This window comes from Phycodurus eques, chromosome 9 (assembly GCF_024500275.1).
Source record: "Phycodurus eques isolate BA_2022a chromosome 9, UOR_Pequ_1.1, whole genome shotgun sequence".
Lineage (NCBI taxonomy): Eukaryota > Metazoa > Chordata > Actinopteri > Syngnathiformes > Syngnathidae > Phycodurus > Phycodurus eques.
The window spans coordinates 28,569,303-28,592,887 of record NC_084533.1 but is presented as its reverse complement, the minus strand read 5'-3'; the positions used below and the strand labels follow the sequence as shown (position 1 = coordinate 28,592,887).

General features: G+C 47.5%; 5 protein-coding genes across 12 annotated transcripts in view; all 5 read right to left on the bottom strand.

Annotated features, from left to right (window-relative positions):
• Window positions 1-23,585, bottom strand: part of LOC133407442 (protocadherin gamma-C5-like) — a 276,972-nt gene that overhangs the window by 175,174 nt on the left and 78,213 nt on the right. The window lies entirely within an intron of this gene.
• On the bottom strand, window positions 2,223-5,038 carry LOC133408054 (protocadherin beta-16-like). The gene has a single exon (XM_061686541.1). The coding sequence runs from the start codon at window positions 4,719-4,721 to the stop codon at window positions 2,223-2,225; it is 2,499 nt and encodes an 832-aa protein (XP_061542525.1). The 5' UTR covers window positions 4,722-5,038.
• Window positions 7,720-10,962, bottom strand: LOC133407447 (protocadherin beta-12-like). The gene has a single exon (XM_061685374.1). The coding sequence runs from the start codon at window positions 10,299-10,301 to the stop codon at window positions 7,803-7,805; it is 2,499 nt and encodes an 832-aa protein (XP_061541358.1). The 5' UTR covers window positions 10,302-10,962; the 3' UTR covers window positions 7,720-7,802.
• On the bottom strand, window positions 12,509-16,443 carry LOC133407450 (protocadherin beta-16-like). The gene has a single exon (XM_061685376.1). It carries the CDS (start codon window positions 16,159-16,161, stop codon window positions 13,675-13,677), a length of 2,487 nt encoding a protein of 828 aa, XP_061541360.1. The 5' UTR covers window positions 16,162-16,443; the 3' UTR covers window positions 12,509-13,674.
• Window positions 20,041-23,251, bottom strand: LOC133407449 (protocadherin beta-11-like). The gene has a single exon (XM_061685375.1). It carries the CDS (start codon window positions 22,811-22,813, stop codon window positions 20,318-20,320), a length of 2,496 nt encoding a protein of 831 aa, XP_061541359.1. The 5' UTR covers window positions 22,814-23,251; the 3' UTR covers window positions 20,041-20,317.

Sequence of the window (23,585 nt, the reverse complement as noted above, 5' to 3'; positions counted from 1 at the left end):
CAAATTAGTGTGCTTCCGAATTCTAAATGCGTTGCCATTGACGAACAGCTTGACGAAAAAAATTTTTTTAAAAATTAAAAAAAAAAAACTGTTACTGTACCAAAAATAGCATGTTCCAGACTCCAGGGATTTATGTGTTGTATTCCTCGTTGAGTGAATACCGCAGCCATGTGCGCTCTCTCTGCGTAGAGCTTTATGCGAAAACAGATAGAACTCGTGCCATCATGGCCACCACGTCGATACAATTGAATGTTGCCACATTCAACATGGCCGCCACATAGGCATGGGAGTGACGTCTGCTGGTTGAATCTAGTCGTATTGTATATCTGTGACACGGAAATAGGTGCATCCCAGTCTTGCGTGATTAGTATTCCCACATAGTTTGGGGCGAGCTAAACATTATTTGGAAAAGTACAATGCACGACTCGTCCACTCCCTCTTATCATGATGTGATATGACAACAATAAAAAAATACATTATTGATGAGGCTACATCTTTACAATGTCGAGTTCCAGAATATTGACATACAGTGGAACCTCGATTCAACAGACGATTATGGTCAGAGGATCGTCTGTTACAGCTGATTGCCCGTTCGATTGAAGCCATTTTTAATTTTTTTGTGGCCATTTTCCCATATTACTGTACAGTACAAAATTGGTTTTGTGCTTTTTCATGTCCTAAAATGGCCAGTAAGGTACCAATTTATTGGAAATAAATATTTTTTTAAAACGTGAAAATGTTTGAAAAGTTTTCTATTTCATCCAAACTTTCAACACTCATGTGCTTTATGTCGACATTGCTGACATACTTGTCATAGGCCACGCGCTTTCGTGAGTCACGACAAATTAGTGTGCTTCCTAGTTCCAAATGCTTTGCCATCGATGAATAGCTTGACAAAAAAAAAAAAAAAAAAACATTACTGCACCCAAAATAGCATGTTCCATGTTGTCGTATTGCTCTTTGAGTGAACACCGCAGCCATATGTGCTCTCGCTGCGCAGAACTCTATGCGACAATTGATAGAACTCGTGCCATCGCGGCCACCACGTCAATACAATTGAGTGTTGCCACATTCAACATGGCCGCCACATAGGCATGGGAGTGACGTCTGTTGGTTGAAACGAGTCATGATGTATAACTATGACATGGAAACAGGTGCATCTCAGTCTTGCGTGATCAGTATTCGCACATAGTTTCTGGACAGGACACACCCTGCTCCAACATTACTGGCTCCAGGTCACGAGCCGCGACACTATGATTGGCTGTTGTACACCTGTAAAACACGCCCGACTGCTTCCAGACGGGAAAAGAAGTATTTGATAAAAATGTGGCGCCGTTAGTATGTTTCCCACTAACTTAACCCACCCTAACCCACCCTAATCCTTGCTATGTCACATGTTGTCTGCAGTGTTGAAACAAGAAAAATAAGTTGAGACGACATTGCTAGTCGCGACAAAGTTAGAGAAACAAGAGAAGCTTGAAAATGTCTCTCTGAAAGCCGAAAAAAACACAAAGTGGATGTTGAAAACCGGCAGTTCCAGACGGAATGGACTGAGAAGTATTTATTTTGTCTGCCGAACGCAACAAGTACCAAACCGGTCGGTACCCTGATGATGCAGATATAAGAGACCTTTAACCGAGTTGGAAATAGTCAACACGTGCACGCTTGCCGTCATTGATGAAGTGAGTTGACAGCAAAACGAAGCAGCTTGTCACTTGAGCTATGAAAAAAGGGCTAACCTGGCTGCCAGAAAATTTGATGTCGATTCGACTCATAGGCTGAGTTGGAAAAACCCGGTTCCATGTTTGAGAAACAAATGCAGAAATACGTGTTTGTTGGTTGGACTTGTCATGCAATGTCACCTCAACTCGGCATTTACTTCATACAACTTAAAATTCCTTGTTCGTCGAACTTAGAATATCAGGTTGAGCTAACCGTTTATCACCTTCATATTAATCAATTTAACTTATTCTTGAAAGTGCCATCAACTTACATGGAAGTGTATTGAACTAGAAATATCATTAGCTCTCTGAGCTCAAAATTTTAAGGCAGTCAGGTTACTTGGTTTTTACAGTGTATAGCCACAGTGGTCGGTGAGCAAAAAAGCGAATGTCAAATCTTGCTTGTAAGTAAGCAAATTGACAAACTACAAAGTCAACCGAGCATCAACAAATATCTTCACAATTTTGCTCAGTGACAAGATTTGCATGAACTTCAAAACATCAACCTTTCAGCAACAAAGCAAAACAAGTCATACAACCTCGACAAGCAGTAAAAGTCATGAAACAGAGAAACATCTGACTCACCAGAGTCGACATCCGAGAGCAGTTCCCCGACGTCTGCTCGCCGCCGCGCGGCACGTCGGCGTCCGCTCCGTCCACGCTCACTAAACTTTGACTCACGGCTTGCGTGTTCGTCACGTGACCTTTGGCGGCGGCGCACGCCTCGTAACTGTAGACGTGCGGGAGCGTCCCCGCCGTCCCCAACGTGTCGCAGTAGCGCGGCGGATAATACGGAATGACGGGGAGGTCGGAGCGGTACAAGACGCGAGACCGTCTCCACCTGTACACCTTGAGCGATACGATAAGCAGCAAAGAGGCGACGAAGAGGAAGGAGACCGCAGCCAGAGCCGAGACTAAGTAAAAAGTCAGCCGGTCGTCGTCGTCCTCGCTAAAGTCGTCGGCGAACTCCGACCTCGGCACTTCGGGGAAGCCGTCCGCCAGCGCCACGTTCACCGCCACCGTGGCCGAACGAGAGGGCCGCCCGTTGTCCTCCACGACGACGGTCAGTCTTTGTTTGACGGCGTCTTTATCGGTCACTCGGCGGACAGTTCGCATTTCTCCATTGTGGAGGCCCACTTCAAACAGCGCCCCCCTGTCTGTGGCAAATTTGTGCTGCACTTTATAGGAGAGCCAGGCGTTCTGTCCGGAGTCCACGTCCACGGCCACCACTTTAGTCACCAGATAGCCCGCGTCTGCCGAACGAGGCACCGTTTCGGCGTGCGGCGGGACCGGGTACAGGACCTGAGGGGCGTTGTCGTTCTGGTCCCGGATCAGGATGCCCACGCTCACGTTGCCGCAGAGAGGAGGGGAGCCTCCGTCCTGCGCTCGCACCGCAAAGTCCAGCCGCTTCATCCGCTCGTAGTCGAAGGAGCGCACGGCGCTGACGACGCCGCTTTGGGCGTTCACGGACACAAACGAGGCAATCGGAGTTCCCCCGATCTCGCCCTGCTCCAACATGTAAGAGACACGAGCGTTCTGGTTTTCATCTGGGTCTTTGGCGCTCACTCTCAGCACGGAAACACCCGGCGAGTTGTTTTCGGCGAGGTCGGCACGATAAAAGCTGACGGCAAACACAGGAGCGTTGTCGTTCACGTCGGAAACTTTCAAATGAAAAGTTCTCTCGGCGGAGAGGGGAGGCGAGCCGGCGTCCGACGCGACGACCGTGATGTTATATTCGGACACGCTTTCGCGATCGAAATCGGCATCGGTCACCAAGGCAAAATAATTTCGCACGTTGGATTTCATGCGAAATGGAACGCGGCCTTGGATGGCGCACCTCACGTGACCGTTTTCGCCAGAATCCTGGTCTTTCACGTTCATGATACCAATCGTGGTACCAGCCGGGGAGTCTTCTGAAACCGGACTCGTGAAGGACATCACGTTGAGGACGGGGACGTTATCATTCAAATCCAGGACTTCGATTTCCACTTTGGTGGAGTCAGCAAATCCACCTTGATCTTTGGCTTCAACCATGAACTCGATTGTTTTGTCTTTTTCATAATCGATTTGGTTTGTTACAGATATGCATCCTGTCATCTCGTCTATGCGAAACAAATCCGCTATTTCTGCATTTAATTTTGAAAACAAGTATGCCACTTGTGCATTTGAACCGCTATCAGCATCAGTGGCATTCACAGTCAGAACGTGAGTGCCTTTCGCTGCATTTTCAGTCACTTTTGCTTTATAAACGGTTTGATTAAAGACGGGCGCATTATCATTTATATCTTGAATGTTAATTTCAATATTTACCGTACCTGACCTCTGTGGATTCCCACCGTCCACAGCCACTAATTTAAGGGAAAGTCGCGGCTGCTGTTCCCTGTCTAAGGCTTTCTGCAGGACCATTTCTGCATATTTTCTCCCTCCCGGACTGACGTGTTGCTTCAAAATAAAATGATCACTCGGTGTTAAAACGTAACTCTGCACGCCGTTTGTACCCACGTCAGCATCGTGTGCGTTATCCAGAACGAAACGGGAGCCAAGTGCAGCAGACTCGCTAATTTCGAATTGTAAATGTTTATTTTCAAAAGTGGGCGCGTTGTCGTTGACGTCCAACACTTCGATGGTGACCGGGTGCAATTCCATGGGGTTTTCCAACAAAATCTCGAAGGTGAAGCTGCACGGCGTCACGTCTCCACACAGCTGTTCTCGATCTATCCTCTCACGGACAACCAGGAGCCCTTTGTCCGCCCTCAGCTCGGCGTACTGGACGTTCTCCCCGGTCACGATGCGGGCCCGCCCAGAACGGAGTCTTTTCAGATCCAAACCGAGATCTTGGGCCACATTTCCGACGAGCGAGCCTTTTTTCATCTCCTCGGGGATCGAGTAGCGGATTTGGGCCTCGGTTGCGTTGAGAAAAAAACACCAAAAGACAAAGAGGCAGGCCGCGCGTCGCCATCGCATTCCTCCTCGGCTCGGATGAATGTTTTTCGCCTCCATATGAAAATTTACAATATTCCAAGAAAGTCAAGCAATCGAAAAAAACGACAGAACCAAAGCAGGCGCAATCAGATGCGCGTTATTTGAGCTCAACGATTGGACGTTGTTCACGCGAAGCTCTCTGGTGCCAAATGGCAGCGACAGAGGAGGGAGCTGCACTGCATCACACAGCGCCAACACATCCATTTACCATGTAACAGCGCCCCTTAGAGGCCGATATGCCAAACTGCCCACTTAGAATAAAAGCTTCAACATGGGAGGGGAAAAAAAACATCTTGACTATGCTCCGTCCTGTTAAATAACTGCATTAAATATCATACAAAAATTTACATAAATATAAATTTTCCGAGTTGAGGTTGTCACCTGAACAAACAGTCAATCAACACAGTTACAGGAAGGAAGGTGTGTGCGTAAGAGTAATACAAGTGATATAAATGATGATTATTGATTGGAATTCTTCAGAACGAGCGCTGGTCAACAAATCCCTTGGAAGCTGCCCTTCAGCACCATGGACAGAGACAAGACTGCACGAGGAGCTCACTGCTCACTTTGGGGCGAGCGAAACATCATTTGGAAAAGTACAATGCACGACTCGTCCACTCCCTCTTATCATGATGTAATATGACAGTAATCAAAACAAAATATCTATCATATGATGAGGCTGCATCTTTACAATGTCGAGTTCCAGAATATTGACATACAGTGGAACCTCGATTTAACAGACTATTAGGGGCCGGGGGTCATCTGTTACAACTGCTTCTCCGTTCTATTGAAGCACTTTTTTGTGGCTACATGCAGCCATATCATTTTGCACTACATAATTAGTGTTTTGTACTTTTTCGTGGCCTAAAACGCTCAGTACTGTACAAATTTGTCTTAAATATTTTTTAAAAACTTGAAAATGTTTGAAAAGTTTTAAATTTTATCGTAACTAACCACCCAAATGTGCCTGATGTAGCCAGTACCTTCATGAATCGCGGTGCATTCGCGCGCTTCCTTCCAAATACGTTGCAATCGATGAACAGCTTGACTAAAATAATAATAATAATAAAATGTTACTGTACCAAAATAGCATGTTGCAGACTCCAGGGACTTATGTGTGTCGTATTGCTCGTTGAGTGAACACCGCAGCCATGTGAGCGCTCTCTGCGCAGAGCTCATTGCGACAATAGATACAACTGAGCCCATCTTAAAACACCTAAGCCCCAACTGTAGTCCTAAACCAAACCATAACAAACTTCTTTGTTTTTATTTGGACAAAAATTGATCCATGTTTGCGATGGCGAGCTCGTGGGGGCGTGTCCTGGCGAGAAACTATGTGGGAATGCTCATAACGCCCCAGTCTCTGCCGAGATTGCGCCACAGCGCCACGACACAACAATGGCCAATAATAGAACTACATTGTAAAAAAACAACCGAAAGAATTTACCCATTCAATTTCGGGTAACAATTCGCAGCCATTTTAGTTGGGTAAATTTGGCGGAAGCCATTTTGTGCTGATGAGCCGATGACACACAACCAATGAGTGTGGCACGCACAAATCACGTGACGCATATTACAGTACCATTGACTTTGAGGTGGGTTTTCCTCAGTTTTTCTTGATAACACTTTTTACTGTTGTCAAATTGGTTGTGTAGGTGAAATTTACCCTAAATTTTGGGTTACTTTACCCTTCTAAAATAATCATGTAAATTTTCAATGATTTTCATGAATTATATTTTCCACTATCCAAATTATTTCTTTTACAGTGTAACAGATCTTGTCAAAGCCGGTTTAAGTGACAACTGGAAAGTATTTTTGGACACATGCAGTGTCCATTACTTCCGATATCTGTTAAATCACGGTCCGGTAAATGGAGGTTCCACTGTTCGTGTCATTCTAACTCTGGGAACGAATGGTCTGAACACTTTGGAAGTCTGCATATTTTCGAGACTTTTAAAACCCAAACGAGTCACAACAAAAACAAAAACACAAAAAAAAACACAAATTAAACCACTTGCCGATACGCATCTGAACGCGCTTCAAAGAGTGCAAAGTGACATGTTGTCTCCGGTGTTGAAACGAGACAAATAAGATGAGACTAAATCGTTATTCGCCACATACTTGAAAAACAAGACAGGCTTGAAAATGTCTCTCTTAAAGCCGCAAAAAAAACACAAAGTGGATGTTGAAAACTGGCAATTCCAGACGGAATGGACTGAGAAGTCTCTATTTTGTCTGCCGAACGCAACAAGTACCAAACCGGTCGGTACCCCGATGATGCAGATATAAGAGACCTTTTACCGAGTTGGAAATAGTCAACAACTGCACGCTTGCTGTCATTGATGACGTGAGTTAACAGCAAAACTTGCTTGTTACTTTAGCTATGAAAAAAGTCTCTCTCTCAGACACAGCGACAAACTCTTCGCAGAGTGGAACTACTTGCAAAGGACGTTGCAGGAAAGCTTCTGGAAACCTGGAAAAGCCGAATGTACTGTACGTCTATTGCTGTGGGCAAACCAACTGATTGCAAAGACATGGCCCAGCTGAAGTTTAATGCCAGAATGAATTTCTTTTTCTATCATTTTTAATTTTGTCTTTTAAAAGAGACTTACCGAAGTCTGTGTGGTCTGAAACATGTATGGTGGTTCTTGTAGTATTAAACAATTAAGTCGTCTTGTTTAGGTTGTGCACAGGGATCAAATACATCTAAAAGGGTTGTAAATCTTGTTTTTGAATCGAGCTCAAACATTGAAGTGACTGGAAATGCTGAGTGGCGAGTAACTCTGGGAAACCACGAGCCAGAGTGGCTGGTGAGCAAAAAAGCAAATGTCAAGTCTTGCTTGGAAGTAAGCAAATTTACAAACTACGTAGTCAACTGAGCATCAACAAATATTTTAACAACCTTGTTCTAAATCACAAGATTTGGATTAATTTATCAACCTGTCAGCAACATGACGCAAAAGAAATCATACTACCTCGAAAAACAGTGCAAGCCATTAAAGAGAGAGGAAAAGGTGAAACATTTGACTCAACAATTGTATCAACAAATATTTTAACAACCTTGTTCTAAGTTACAAGATTTGCATTAACATCAAAACATCAACCTTTCAGCAACAAAGCAAAACAAGTCATACAACCTCGACAAGCAGTAAAAGTCATGAAACAGAGAAACATCTGACTCACCAGAGTCGACATCCGAGAGCAGTTCCCCGACGTCTGCTCGCCGCCGCGCGGCACGTCGGCGTCCGCTCCGTCCACGCTCACTAAACTTTGACTCACGGCTTGCGTGTTCGTCACGTGACTCTTGGCGGCGGCGCACGCCTCGTAACTGTAGACGTGCGGGAGCGTCCCCGCCGTCCCCAACGTGTCGCAGTAGCGCGGCGGGTAATACGGAATGACGGGGAGGTCGGAGCGGTACGGGACGCGAGACCGTCTCCACCTGTACACCTTGAGCGATACGATAAGCAGCAAAGAGGCGACGAAGAGGAAGGAGACCGCAGCCAGAGCCGAGACCAAGTAAAAAGTCAGCCGGTCGTCGTCGTCCTCGCTAAAGTCGTCGGCGAACTCCGACCTCGGCACTTCGGGGAAGCCGTCCGCCAGCGCCACGTTCACCGCCACCGTGGCCGAACGAGAGGGCCGCCCGTTGTCCTCCACGACGACGGTCAGTCTTTGTTTGACGGCGTCTTTATCGGTCACTCGGCGGACAGTTCGCATTTCTCCATTGTGGAGGCCCACTTCAAACAGCGCCCCCCTGTCTGTGGCAAATTTGTGCTGCACTTTATAGGAGAGCCAGGCGTTCTGTCCGGAGTCCACGTCCACGGCCACCACTTTAGTCACCAGATAGCCCGCGTCTGCCGAACGAGGCACCGTTTCGGCGTGCGGCGGGACCGGGTACAGGACCTGAGGGGCGTTGTCGTTCTGGTCCCGGATCAGGATGCCCACGCTCACGTTGCCGCAGAGAGGAGGGGAGCCTCCGTCCTGCGCTCGCACCGCAAAGTCCAGCCGCTTCATCCGCTCGTAGTCGAAGGAGCGCACGGCGCTGACGACGCCGCTTTGGGCGTTCACGGACACAAACGAGGCAATCGGAGTTCCCCCGATCTCGCCCTGCTCCAACATGTAAGAGACACGAGCGTTCTGGTTTTCATCTGGGTCTTTGGCGCTCACTCTCAGCACGGAAACACCCGGCGAGTTGTTTTCGGCGAGGTCGGCACGATAAAAGCTGACGGCAAACACAGGAGCGTTGTCGTTCACGTCGGAAACTTTCAAATGAAAAGTTCTCTCGGCGGAGAGGGGAGGCGAGCCGGCGTCCGACGCGACGACCGTGATGTTATATTCGGACACGCTTTCGCGATCGAAATCGGCATCGGTCACCAAGGCAAAATAATTTCGCACGTTGGATTTCATGCGAAATGGAACGCGGCCTTGGATGGCGCACCTCACGTGACCGTTTTCGCCAGAATCCTGGTCTTTCACGTTCATGATACCAATCGTGGTACCAGCCGGGGAGTCTTCTGAAACCGGACTCGTGAAGGACATCACGTTGAGGACGGGGACGTTATCATTCAAATCCAGGACTTCGATTTCCACTTTGGTGGACTCACTCAGTCCTCCTTGATCTTTAGCTTCAACCATGAACTCGATTGTTTTGTATTTTTCATAATCGATTTGGTTTGCTACAGATATGCATCCTGCCACCTCATCGATATGAAACAAATTTGTGATTCCCGCTTTTGATTTTGAAAACGAGAATGTTATTTTTGCATTTGTACCGCTATCAGCATCAGTGGCATTCACAGTCAGAACGTAAGTACCTTTTGCTGCATTTTCAATCAACTTAGCTTTATACAAAGTTTGATTAAAGACAGGAGCGTTGTCATTTATATCTTGAATGTTAATTTCAATATTTACCGTACCTGACCTCTGTGGATTCCCACCGTCCACAGCCACTAATTTAAGGGAAAGTCGCGGCTGCTGTTCCCTGTCTAAGGCTTTCTGCAGGACCATTTCTGCATATTTTCCGCCTCCAGGATTGAAGTGTTGCTTCAAAACAAAATGATCACTCGGTGTTAAAACGTAACTCTGCACGCCGTTTGCACCCACGTCAGCATCATACGCACTCTCCAGAACAAAACGGGAGCCAAGTGCAGCAGACTCGCTTATTTCGAATTCTAAATGTTTATTTTCAAAAGTGGGCGCGTTGTCGTTGACGTCCAACACTTCGATGGTGACCGGGTGCAATTCCATGGGGTTTTCCAACAAAATCTCGAAGGTGAAGCTGCACGGCGTCACGTCTCCACACAGCTGTTCTCGATCTATCCTCTCACGGACAACCAGGAGCCCTTTGTCCGCCCTCAGCTCGGCGTACTGGACGTTCTCCCCGGTCACGATGCGGGCCCGCCCAGAACGGAGTCTTTTCAGATCCAAACCGAGATCTTGGGCCACATTTCCGACGAGCGAGCCTTTTTTCATCTCCTCGGGGATCGAGTAGCGGATTTGGGCCTCGGTTGCGTTGAGAAAAAAACACCAAAAGACAAAGAGGCAGGCCGCGCGTCGCCATCGCATTCCTCCTCGGCTCGGATGAATGTTTTTCGCCTCCATATGAAAATTTACAATATTCCAAGAAAGTCAAGCAATCGAAAAAACGACAGAACCAAAGCAGGCGCAATCAGATGCGCGTTATTTGAGCTCAACGATTGGACGTTGTTCACGCGAAGCTCTCTGGTGCCAAATGGCAGCGACAGAGGAGGGAGCTGCACTGCATCACACAGCGCCAACACATCCATTTACCGTGTAACAGCGCCCCTTAGAGGCCGATATGCCAAACTGCCCACTTAGAATAAAAGCTTCAACATGGGAGGGGAAAAAAAACATCTTGACTATGCTCCGTCCTGTTAAATAACTGCATTAAATATCATACAAAAATTTACATAAATATAAATTTTCCGAGTTGAGGTTGTCACCTGAACAAACAGTCAATCAACACAGTTACAGGAAGGAAGGTGTGTCCGTAAGAGTAATACAAGTGATATAAATGATGATTATTGATTGGAATTCTTCAGAACGAGCGCTGGTCAACAAATCCCTTGGAAGCTGCCCTTCAGCACCATGGACAGAGACAAGACTGCACGAGGAGCTCACTGCTCACTTTGGGGCGAGCGAAACATCATTTGGAAAAGTACAATGCACGACTCGTCCACTCCCTCTTATCATGATGTGATATGACAACAATAAAAAAATACATTATTGATGAGGCTACATCTTTACAATGTCGAGTTCCAGAATATTGACATACACTGGAACCTCGATTTAACTGACAATTATGGTCAGAGGATCGTCTGTTACAGCTGATTGCCCGTTCGATTGAAGCCATTTTTTATTTTTTTTGTGGCCATTTGCCCATATTACTGTACAGTACAAAATTGGTTTTGTGCTTTTTCGTGGCCTAAAATGCACATTAAAGTACCCATTTATTGGTAATACATATTTTTTTAAAACTTGAAAATGTTGGAAAAGTTTTATATTTTATCCAAACTTACTTCGCTGATGTACTTGACGGAGAAAGTGCTGACGTATTTGCCATAGGCCGCTTGCTTTTGTGAGTCGTGACAAATTAGTGTGCTTCCTAATTCCAAATGTGTTGCCATTGATGAACAGCTTGACTAAAAAAAAATATAAAAAACGAAAAAAAAACTGTTACTGTACCAAAAATAGTATTTTCCAGACTCCTGGGATTTATGTGTTGTATTCCTCGTTGAGTGAATACCGCAGCCATGTGCGCTCTCTCTGCGTAGAGCTTTATGCGAAAACAGATAGAACTCGTGCCATCATGGCCACCATGTCAATACAATTGAATGTCGCCACATTCAACATGGCCGCCACATAGGCATGGGAGTGACGTCTGTTGGTTGAATCTAGTCGTATTGTATATCTGTGACACGGAAATAGGTGCATCCCAGTCTTGCGTGATGAGTATTCCCACAGAGTTTCTCGGCGGAACAAACCCTGCTCCAATATTACTGGCTCCAGGACACGCGCCGCTACACTATGATTGGCTGTTGTATACCTGTAAAACACGCCCTACTGCTTCCCAACGGGAAAAGAAGTATTTGATTAAAGTGTGGGGGCATTGGTATGTTCCCAACTAAACCTAAACCACCCTCATCCTAAATTGAACCCATTTCAAAACGCCTTGGTCGCAAACCTAGCCCTAATTCTAACCATAATTATTTTGATTTTGGGGAAAATTATTCCATGTTTGGGATGGTGATTTCGTGGGGGCGTGTCCCAACTCGAAACTGTATGGGAATGCTCACAACGCCCCAGTCGCTGCAGAGATTGCGCCACAGCGCCACTAAACAACAGTGGCCAATTCTGGAAGTAACAGACCTTGTCAACACCGCTTTCAGTGACAACCGGAAAGTATTTTTGGACACATGCACTGTCCATGACTTCCGATATCCGTTAAATCACGTCCGGTAAAGGGAGGTGCCACTGTTGGTGTCACTGTAACTCTGGGAATGAATGGTCGGAACACTTTGTAAGTCTGCATACTTTTGAGACTTTTAAAACCCAAACGAGTCGCAAAACAAACACTTGCCTACATGCATATGAACTCTCTTAAAAGAGTGCAATGTGACATGTCGTCTCCTGTTTTGAAACAAGTCAAATAAATGGAGACGACATTGCTAATTGCTACCAAGTTTGAGAAACAAGTCAGCATTCAAAATGTCTCTCTGAAAGCCGGAAAAAAAAATATACTAAACCGGTATCCTGATGATACGGATATAAAAGACCTTTTACCGAGTTGGAAATAGTCATCAACTGCACGCTTGCTGTCATTGATGAAGTGAGTTGATAGCAAAACGAAGCAGCCGTCACTTTAGCGCTGAAATAAAAGTGCCTTTCTCAGAGAGAGCGACTAACTCTTCGCAGAGTGGAAGTTCTTGCAAAGGACGAAGCAGGAAAGCTTCTGCAAACCTGGAAAAAGCATTATGTACTGTCATCTGTCATCTGCGAACATCATGGTCCACGGGGATTCCAGTCTGACCTCATCTGTCAGCCTATCCATGACCACTGCAAGCAGGAAGGGGCTCGAGGCTGATCCCTGATGCACTCCCACGTCCACCTTCAACTCCTCTGTCACACCTCACCACTGTTCTGTTGCCCTCATACATGTCCTGTATTATTCTGACATACTTCTCTGCCACTCCAGACCTCCACATGCAGTACCACAGTTCCTCTCTGGGTACTCAGTCGTAGGCTTTCTCAAGATCTACAAAGACAATGTAGCTCCTTCTGACATTGTCTGTACTTTTCCATCAACATCCTCAAGGCAAATTATGTGCTACTGTTTCTAGGCATGAAACCATACTGTTGCTCGCATTCCTCAGGCATCTTCTGACCCGCTATAAATCTGTTGAACAAGATGGTCAAAAACTCCACAGCCACCTCTCCTAGATGCTTCCAAAACTCCACAGGAATGTCATCAGGACCAATAGCCTTTCCATTTTTCATCCTCTTTCATGCCTTTCTAACTTCCCCCTTCCGAATCATTGCCACTTCCTTGTCCACCACACTTGCCCCTTCTACTCTCCCTTCTCTCTCATTTTCCTCATTCATCAACTCCTCAAAGTATTCTTTCCATCTCGCTGGCACCAGTCAACACATTTCCATCTCTGTCCTTAATCACCCTAACCTGCTGCACATCCTTCCCATCTCTCCCTCAGTCTGGCCAACCTATAGAGATCTTTTTCTCCTCCTTTAGTGACCAACCTGGCATACATGTCATCATATGCCTCGTTTGGCCTTTGCCACCTCGACCTTTGCCCTCCATCGCATCTCAATGTATTCCTTTCTCCTCCTCTCAGTGTTCCACTTCTTCTCAGCTAACCTCTTTCCTTGAGGATTTCCTTTACTTTGAGCGTCCTCTTCTCCCCTTTCCAACGAGAAGATGCCCTATTTCCGTTTACTTTTACTCAAGCCTAGCTTTCAGGTTCTGAACACACGATATTAACTCTGAAAACAAACATATTGAAACAAATGTACTCATTTGACTCACCAAAGTCGACATCCGAGAGCAGTTCCCCGACGTCTGCTCGCCGCCGTGCGGCACGTCGGCGTCCGGTCCGTCCACGCTCACTAAACTTTGACTCACGGCTTGCGTGTTCGTCACGTGACCTTTGGCGGCGGCGCACGCCTCGTAACTGTAGACGTGCGGGAGCGTCCCCGCCGTACCCAACGTGTCGCAGTAGCGCGGCGGATAGTACGGAATGACGGGGAGGTCGGAGCGGTACGGGACGCGAGACCGTCTCCACCTGTACACCTTGAGCGATACGATAAGCAGCAAAGAGGCGACGAAGAGGAAGGAGACCGCAACCAGAGCCGAGACTAAGTAAAAAGTCAGCCGGTCGTCGTCGTCCTCGCTAAAGTCGTCGGCGAACTCCGACCTCGGCACTTCGGGGAAGCCGTCCGCCAGCGCCACGTTCACCGCCACCGTGGCCGAACGAGAGGGCCGCCCGTTGTCCTCCACGACGACGGTCAGTCTTTGTTTGACGGCGTCTTTATCGGTCACTCGGCGGACAGTTCGCATTTCTCCATTGTGGAGGCCCACTTCAAACAGCGCCCCCCTGTCTGTGGCAAATTTGTGCTGCACTTTATAGGAGAGCCAGGCGTTCTGTCCGGAGTCCACGTCCACGGCCACCACTTTAGTCACCAGATAGCCCGCGTCTGCCGAACGAGGCACCGTTTCGGCGTGCGGCGGGACCGGGTACAGGACCTGAGGGGCGTTGTCGTTCTGGTCCCGGATCAGGATGCGAACGGCGGCCGCGGAGCTCAGCGGAGGGGACCCGGAGTCGCGGGCGCTCACGTTGAAGTCGAACGACTTGATTTGTTCGTAATCGAAGGATCGGAGCGCGCGGACGACGCCGCTCTCCGGGTGGACCGAGACAAAAGAAGACACGGCCGCTCCGTGAACTTCTTTCTCCTCCAGGAAGTAAGAGACTCGAGCGTTCCGGCCCCAGTCCGCGTCACCGGCACTGACGGTCAAGACGGAAAAACCGGGAGGGTTGTTCTCTGCTACGGTCTTCCCGTATTCCGACTGACGGAATTCGGGCGGGTTGTCGTTCACGTCGGATATTTGAACGTTGACGTTTTGACTGCTAGACAGCGGCGGAGAGCCTCGGTCGGACACTGTTATGGTCACGTTATATTCGGGGACGCTTTCCCGGTCTAAGAAGTTTTCGGTCACTATGGTGTAGTAACCTGCTAACGAAGACTCGATTTTAAACGGGACGTCAGCGTTAATGGCGCACTTGACAACACCGTTGCCGTCGGCGTCGTCATCATTCACGTTGAAAACAGCCACGGTTGCACCTGGGGGAGAATCCTCAGGTATGGACTGAGAAAAGGACATCAACTTGATTGTGGGGATGTTGTCGTTCTCATCAATTATGTTGATGAAAACCTTACACGTGTCCGTATAACCTCCGTGGTCACTGGCCTGGACGTTTAACTGATAACTCTTCGATTTCTCAAAATCTAATTTACCTGTAACTTTAATCTCTCCAGTTTTAACATTTACATCAAAAACCTGCTCTGTGTCTTTGGTAGAACGAGTGGAATATGTGACGTCACCGTTGAGGCCCGCATCAGCGTCGCTTGCACTCACAGTCGCGATCAAGGTTCCTGCAGGTGAATTTTCTCGCACATCGACCTTGTAAACAGGTTGAGTGCACACTGGCGCGTTGTCGTTGGCGTCCAGCACAGTGATTTGAATTCTCGCCGTCCCCGATCGATGTGGCTCACCGCCATCTGACGCAATCAACATGAGTGTCAGGCTCTCCTCCTGTTCTCGGTCTAAAGGCTTCTGTAAAACCATTTCTATGAAACGCTCACCGTCTGGCTGATTCTGTATTTCCAATTTAAAATGATCTGATGGTTTAAGTATGTAATTCTGAATATCATTAAGAGCAACATCTGGGTCATCCGCATTCTCAAGTGAGAAACGCGCCCCGGATGCGACACTTTCGGCAATTTTCAAATGAATTTCCGACTGAGGGAAGGACGGACTGTTGTCATTAATGTCCACGACCTCCACTGTCACGCGATAAAGTTGGATGGGATTTTCTAAAATGATGTCGAAAGTGAAGCTGCAGGGCGTCGTCTTTCCACAAAGCTCCTCTCGGTCGATGCGCTCTTGAATGACAAGTGTGCCTTTGTCTCGCTTTAAATCCACATACTGTCGGCCTCCTTTCGTAATAATACGAGCTTTACCTGCTCCTAGTCTGGCCACATCCAAGCCCAAATCTCTCGCAATGTTCCCCACGAAAGAGCCTTCCGCCTGCTCCTCCGGTATGGAATAGCGAGCCTGTCCGCTCACGGAGCGCAGCTCACAGAGACAAAGAACGACAAACAGTGTGCGCCATCGGCCTCTGACAGCGCGCATCCACAGACGGTCCATCGCGGATCCGAAAATATCCAAACACCTTGAAAATAAAAACCTCGGTCGAATGTTCCCAAATCAAACAGGAGAATCCACGGAAAACGTTCCTCATCGAATGGCGAGCAGAGCGTCGTCTTTCTCGTCTGCGAAGCTCGAAAAGGAGTCCGAGAGGAGGACTGCTGCACGGACGAGTTTCCTTCCAATTCAATGACGTAGCACGAGCGGCGCTCAGAGCATTTTCGCGGAACTGCACCTCCACGTGATTGCCAATGGAAACTGCTTTTTTTTTTTATAAATCTGGGGCCACAAAATAGCAAAATAGCAAGACTGGACAATTGGATGTTGTACTTAACGCTTTTGGAATCGGGTTGTTTACATGTACTATTTTACCAATAGGACATTATATCAAACAATGCTGGACAAAAATATTGATCTCAAGGTGTTGTTAAAATAATTAAACAGTTTTCTTTTGCAATTTAATTTTAAAAGTTTAAAGTTGAATTTAAAAAAGAGATTAATATACACTTAACTGATATTTTTATTTTGTTTGGAAAGAATGCATTCAATATTCAATCCAGCCTATTTAAAAAAGGTTAGGCTTTTGGAATTGGGTTGTTTGCATTTACGATTTGACCAATATGACATTATAATATCAAAGAATGCTGGACAAAAATATTGATCTCAAGGTGATGTTAAAATAATTTCATAAATAGCGTTTTCTTTTGCAAAAGTTTCATTTAAAAAATATATATATAATGAATAGATATTTCATTTTGTTTGGAAAGAATGTTTTCAATATTCAATCCAGACTATTTTCAAAAATCAACAAAAGGTATTGCTTCAACAAATGTTGAGAATGATGACACAGATATAATACCTAAACTTTAAACAACAATACAACCACGAAAATAAGGTGTTAATACATAACTACGGAGGAAATTGATTTCAGCGAATCGAAAACGGAGTCAAAAAGAAGAACGAACGAGGTTGAATCGCTGCTCCAACTTCATTTGTATGTCTGAATTGTCAGCTCCGAGCAATTCCAGCACCATGGACAACGACAAGGAACATCCAGCCCAACACATTTTAATTGTTACCAAAGGTTCTTTACTTTTCATTTGAGTTAATAATCATGGCTAGAAAACCATGATTATCCAATTAAACAAACCTTGATAAAATATTTCAGATGTAATAAATCTGTACGCTGCAAAAAGAAGGACAATTCAAAGGATGGATTGATATCCACTTCCCTCACTGTTCCTCCACCTTCTCTCTGCTTTCACTGCAGACCACGACCGTCCATCCGTATCATTTTCTGAGCCGCTTCTCCTCCTTAGGGTCGCGGGCGTGCTGGAGCCGATCCCAGCGATCATCGGGCAGGAGGCGGGGTACACCCTGAACTGGTTGCCAGCCAATCGCAGGGCACATACATACAAACAACCATTCACACACACATTCACACCTACGGGCAATTTGGAGTCGTCAATTAACCTACCATGCATGTTTTTGGGATATGGGAGGAAACCGCAGTGCCCGCACAGAACATGCAAACTCCACACAGGCGGGGCCGGGGATTGAACCCGGTCCTCAGAACTGTGAGGCAGACGCTCTAACCAGTCGTCCACCGTACCGCCTAGATCACAACGTCATCTGCAAAAATCATGGTCCACAGGGATTCCAGTCTGACCTCATCTATCAGCCTATCCATTACCACTACAAGCAGGAAGGGGCTCGAGGCTGATCCCTGAAGCACTCCCACCTCCACCTTCAACTCCTCTGTCCCACCTCACCGCTGTCCTGCTGCCCTCATACATGTCCTGTATTATTCTAACATACTTCTGCCACTCCAGACCTCCGCATGCAGTCCCACAGTTCCTCTCTGGGTACTCTGTCATTATTTCATAAGTCTGTACGCTGCAAACAAAAAACGGACAATTTAAAGGATGTATTGGTGTGAGTGTTGTGCAGCTTTTCGGGAAGAGGTGAGACAGGCTCTCGGTGGACGGGAGGAGTTTCCAGAAGACTGGACCACTGTAGCCAAGGTGATCAGAGAGGCAGGAAGGAGAGAAGGAGACTTGGTGGTGGAACCTCACAGGACAGGAAATCATACAAGGAAAAAGGTTAGCTAAGAAGAAGTGGGACACTGAGAAGAAAGAGTAGAGGCGAAAGGAATACATTGAGATGCGACACAGGGCAAAGGTCGAGGTGGCAAAGGCCAAACAAGAGGCATATGAGGACATGTATGGCAGGTTGGGCAGTAAAGAAGGAGAAAAAGATCTCTACAGGTTTGTCAGACAGAGATAGAGATGGGAAGGAGGTGCAGCAGGTTAGGGTGATTAAGGACAGAGATGGAAATGTGTTGACTGGTGCCAGCAGTGTGCTAGCTAGATGGAAAGAATACTTTGAGGAGTTGGTGAATGAGGAACATGAGAGAGAAGGGAGAGTAGAATAGGCAAGTGTGGTGGACCAGGAAGTGGCAATGATTAGTAAGGGGGAAGTTAGAAAGGCATGAAAGAGGATGAAAACTGGTTGGTCCTGATGACATTGCTGTGAAGGTATGGAAGCATCCAGGAGAGGTGGCTGTGGAGTTTTTGACCAGCTTGTTCAATAGAATTCTAGTGCGTGAGAAGATGCCTGAGGAATGGAGGAAAAGTGTACTGGTGCCCATTTTTAAGAACAAAGGTGATGTGCAGAGCTCTGGGAACTACAGAGGAATAAAGTTGATGAGCCACACAATGAAGTTATGGGAAAGAGTCGTGGAGGCTAGACTCAGGACAGAAGTGAGTATTTGTGAGCAACAGTATGGTTTCATGCCTAGAAAGAGGACCACAGATGCATTATTTGCCTTGAGGATGTTGATGGGAAAGTACAGAAGGTCAGAAGGAGCAACATTGTGTCTTTGTAGATCGAGAGAAAGTCTTTGACAGAGTACCCAGAGAGGAACTGTGGTACTGCATGCGGAAGTCTGGAGGTGGCAGAAGTATGTTAGAATAGTACAGGACATGTATGAGAGCAGCAGGACAGTGGTGAGGTGTGACAGAGGAGGTGGAGGTGGGGGTGCATCAGGGATCAGCCCTGAGCCCCTTCCTGTTTGCAGTGGTGATGGATAGGCTAACGGATGAGGTTAGACTGATGCTTTCACTGCAGATCACGACGTCATCTGCGAACATCATGGTCCACGGGGATTCCAGTCTGACCTCATCTGTCAGCCTATCCATTACCACTGCAAACAGGAAGGGGCTCGGGGCTGATCCCTGATGCACCCCCACCTCCACCTCCTCTGTCACATCTCACCACTGTCCTGCTTCCCTCATACATGTCCTGTATTATTCTGCCATACTTCTCTGCCACTCCAGACCTCCGCATGCAGTACCACAGTTCCTCTCTGGGTACTCTGTCGGAGGCTTTCTCAAGATCTACAAAGACAATGTAGCTCCTTCTGACATTAACTTTTCCATCAACATCCTCAAGGCAAATTATGTGCAACTGTTTCTAGGCATGAAACCATACTGTTGCTCGCATTCCTCAGGCATCTTCTGACCCGCTAGAATTCTGTTGAACAAGATGGTCAAAAACTCCACAGCCACCTCTCCTACATGCTTCCAAAACTCCCCAGGAATGTCATCAGCACCAATAGCCTTTCCATTTTTCATCCTCTTTCATGCCTTTCTAACTTCCTCCTTACTGATCATTGCCACTTCCTGGTCCACCACACTTGCCTCTTCTACTCTCCCTTCTCTCTCATTTTCCTCATTCATCAACTCCTCAAAGTATTCTTTCCATCTCGCTGGCAGCAGTCAACACATTTCCATCTCTGTCCTTAATCACCCTAACCTGCTGCACATCCTTCCCATCTCTCCCTCACTCTGGCCAACCTATAGAGATCTTTTTCTCCTTCTTTAGTGCCCAACCTGGCATACAAGTCATCATATGCCTCGTTTGGCCTTTGCCCTCCATCGCATCTCAATGTATTCCTTTCTCCTCCTCTCAGTGTTCCACTTCTTCTCAGCTAACCTCTTTCCTTGAGGATTTCCTTTATTTTGAGCTTCCACCACCAAATCTCTTCTCCCCTTTCCAACGAGAAGATGCCCTATTTCTGTGTACTTTTACTCAAGCCTAGCTTTCAGGTTCTGAACACGACTGTAAATGAAATATAATGACTTTAAAATATGTATCAATACAAGAACAAGGCTTCTCCATGATATAAATTCTGAAAACAAACACAGATTGAAACAAATGTACTGATTTGACTCACCAGAGTCGACATCCGAGAGCAGTTCCCCGACGTCTGCTCGCCGCCGCGCGGCACGTCGGCGTCCGCTCCGTCCACGCTCACTAAACTTTGACTCACGGCTTGCGTGTTCGTCACGTGACTCTTGGCGGCGGCGCACGCCTCGTAACTGTAGACGTGCGGGAGCGTCCCCGCCGTCCCCAACGTGTCGCAGTAGCGCGGCGGGTAATACGGAATGACGGGGAGGTCGGAGCGGTACAAGACGCGAGACCGTCTCCACCTGTACACCTTGAGCGATACGATAAGCAGCAAAGAGGCGACGAAGAGGAAGGAGACCGCAGCCAGAGCCGAGACCAAGTAAAAAGTCAGCCGGTCGTCGTCGTCCTCGCTAAAGTCGTCGGCGAACTCCGACCTCGGCACTTCGGGGAAGCCGTCCGCCAGCGCCACGTTCACCGCCACCGTGGCCGAACGAGAGGGCCGCCCGTTGTCCTCCACGACGACGGTCAGTCTTTGTTTGACGGCGTCTTTATCGGTCACTCGGCGGACAGTTCGCATTTCTCCATTGTGGAGGCCCACTTCAAACAGCGCCCCCCTGTCTGTGGCAAATTTGTGCTGCACTTTATAGGAGAGCCAGGCGTTCTGTCCGGAGTCCACGTCCACGGCCACCACTTTAGTCACCAGATAGCCCGCGTCTGCCGAACGAGGCACCGTTTCGGCGTGCGGCGGGACCGGGTACAGGACCTGAGGGGCGTTGTCGTTCTGGTCCCGGATCAGGATGCCCACGCTCACGTTGCCGCAGAGAGGAGGGGAGCCTCCGTCCTGCGCTCGCACCGCAAAGTCCAGCCGCTTCATCCGCTCGTAGTCGAAGGAGCGCACGGCGCTGACGACGCCGCTTTGGGCGTTCACGGACACAAACGAGGCAATCGGAGTTCCCCCGATCTCGCCCTGCTCCAACATGTAAGAGACACGAGCGTTCTGGTTTTCATCTGGGTCTTTGGCGCTCACTCTCAGCACGGAAACACCCGGCGAGTTGTTTTCGGCGAGGTCGGCACGATAAAAGCTGACGGCAAACACAGGAGCGTTGTCGTTCACGTCGGAAACTTTCAAATGAAAAGTTCTCTCGGCGGAGAGGGGAGGCGAGCCGGCGTCCGACGCGACGACCGTGATGTTATATTCGGACACGCTTTCGCGATCGAAATCGGCATCGGTCACCAAGGCAAAATAATTTCGCACGTTGGATTTCATGCGAAATGGAACGCGGCCTTGGATGGCGCACCTCACGTGACCGTTTTCGCCAGAATCCTGGTCTTTCACGTTCATGATACCAATCGTGGTACCAGCCGGGGAGTCTTCTGAAACCGGACTCGTGAAGGACATCACGTTGAGGACGGGGACGTTATCATTCAAATCCAGGACTTCGATTTCCACTTTGGTGGAGTCAGCAAATCCACCTTGATCTTTGGCTTCAACCATGAACTCGATTGTTTTGTCTTTTTCATAATCGATTTCTTTTACGACCGATATGCATCCTGTCATCTCGTCTATATGAAACAAATCTGCGATTTCTGCATTTGATTTGGAAAATGAGTATGCTACTTTCCCATTTGAACCGCTATCAGCATCAGTGGCATTCACAGTCAGAACGTGAGTGCCTTTTGCTGCATTTTCAGTCACTTTTGCTTTATAAACGGTTTGATTAAAGACGGGCGCATTATCATTTGCATCTTGAATGTTAATATCTATATTTACCGTACCTGACCTCTGTGGATTCCCACCGTCCACAGCCACTAATTTAAGGGAAAGTCGCGGCTGCTGTTCTCTGTCTAAGGCTTTCTGCAGGACCATTTCTGCATATTTTCTGCCTCCAGGATTGAAGTGTTGCTTCAAAAGAAAATGATCACTCGGTGTTAAAACGTAACTCTGCACGCCGTTTGCACCCACGTCAGCATCATACGCACTCTCCAGAACAAAACGGGAGCCAAGTGCAGCAGACTCGCTTATTTCAAATTGCAAATAATTATTTTTAAAAGTGGGCGCGTTGTCGTTGACGTCCAACACTTCGATGGTGACCGGGTGCAATTCCATGGGGTTTTCCAACAAAATCTCGAAGGTGAAGCTGCACGGCGTCACGTCTCCACACAGCTGTTCTCGATCTATCCTCTCACGGACAACCAGGAGCCCTTTGTCCGCCCTCAGCTCGGCGTACTGGACGTTCTCCCCGGTCACGATGCGGGCCCGCCCAGAACGGAGTCTTTTCAGATCCAAACCGAGATCTTGGGCCACATTTCCGACGAGCGAGCCTTTTTTCATCTCCTCGGGGATCGAGTAGCGGATTTGGGCCTCGGTTGCGTTGAGAAAAAAACACCAAAAGACAAAGAGGCAGGCCGCGCGTCGCCATCGCATTCCTCCTCGGCTCGGATGAATGTTTTTCGCCTCCATATGAAAATTTACAATATTCCAAGAAAGTCAAGCAATCGAAAAAACGACAGAACCAAAGCAGGCGCAATCAGATGCGCGTTATTTGAGCTCAACGATTGGACGTTGTTCACGCGAAGCTCTCTGGTGCCAAATGGCAGCGACAGAGGAGGGAGCTGCACTGCATCACACAGCGCCAACACATCCATTTACCGTGTAACAGCACCCCCTAGAGGCCGATATGCCAAACTGCCCAGTTTGAATAAAAGCTTCAAATAAAAAGCAATCCCTCTTCAGCTACTTTGTCCGCTTAGACGACCGTGTAAAAAAAGTTATCCAAAGCACCACTTTCTATATTTGTCAAAAGTTCTATTTCGCACAAACAGTCACTCAAATAGCCCTCAACAAAATTGCACGATTAGTTATGAAAGTAGCCGTTATCCATATCATCATGAATTTCATATTCTTGAGAGCGAGAGAGAGTGCAGGGCAACAATTCCATCGCCTTCCATGGCCTTAGCTGTACTTCAGCACCATGGACAGAGAAATAGAAACCCAAATACTCGCAGTTCACTTTTTGTCTCGAGATTCACTCACAGTGGAAGTGGCGTCACGGTTTGCCGTACGTCAAACGCAGCGAAATTGTCAAAAGTGCCGTGCAATTATTTGCCTTCAATGATGGCTGACGATTGGTGTGGGCACGTTCAAAATTGAGACAACAGCACCGCCAACTGAGATCAAGCAGAAACACACGTGAAGCACTGCTGCAATGTGACAATACAGTCGGAAAATAAAA

What these genes read in the sequence shown, in the direction of transcription:
- LOC133407447 (XM_061685374.1), bottom strand. Translation starts at nt 10,301, where the DNA reads ATGGAGGCGAAAAACATTCATCCGAGCCGAGGAGGAATGCGATGGCGA.
- LOC133407450 (XM_061685376.1), bottom strand. Translation starts at nt 16,161, where the DNA reads ATGGACCGTCTGTGGATGCGCGCTGTCAGAGGCCGATGGCGCACACTG.
- LOC133408054 (XM_061686541.1), bottom strand. Translation starts at nt 4,721, where the DNA reads ATGGAGGCGAAAAACATTCATCCGAGCCGAGGAGGAATGCGATGGCGA.
- LOC133407449 (XM_061685375.1), bottom strand. Translation starts at nt 22,813, where the DNA reads ATGGAGGCGAAAAACATTCATCCGAGCCGAGGAGGAATGCGATGGCGA.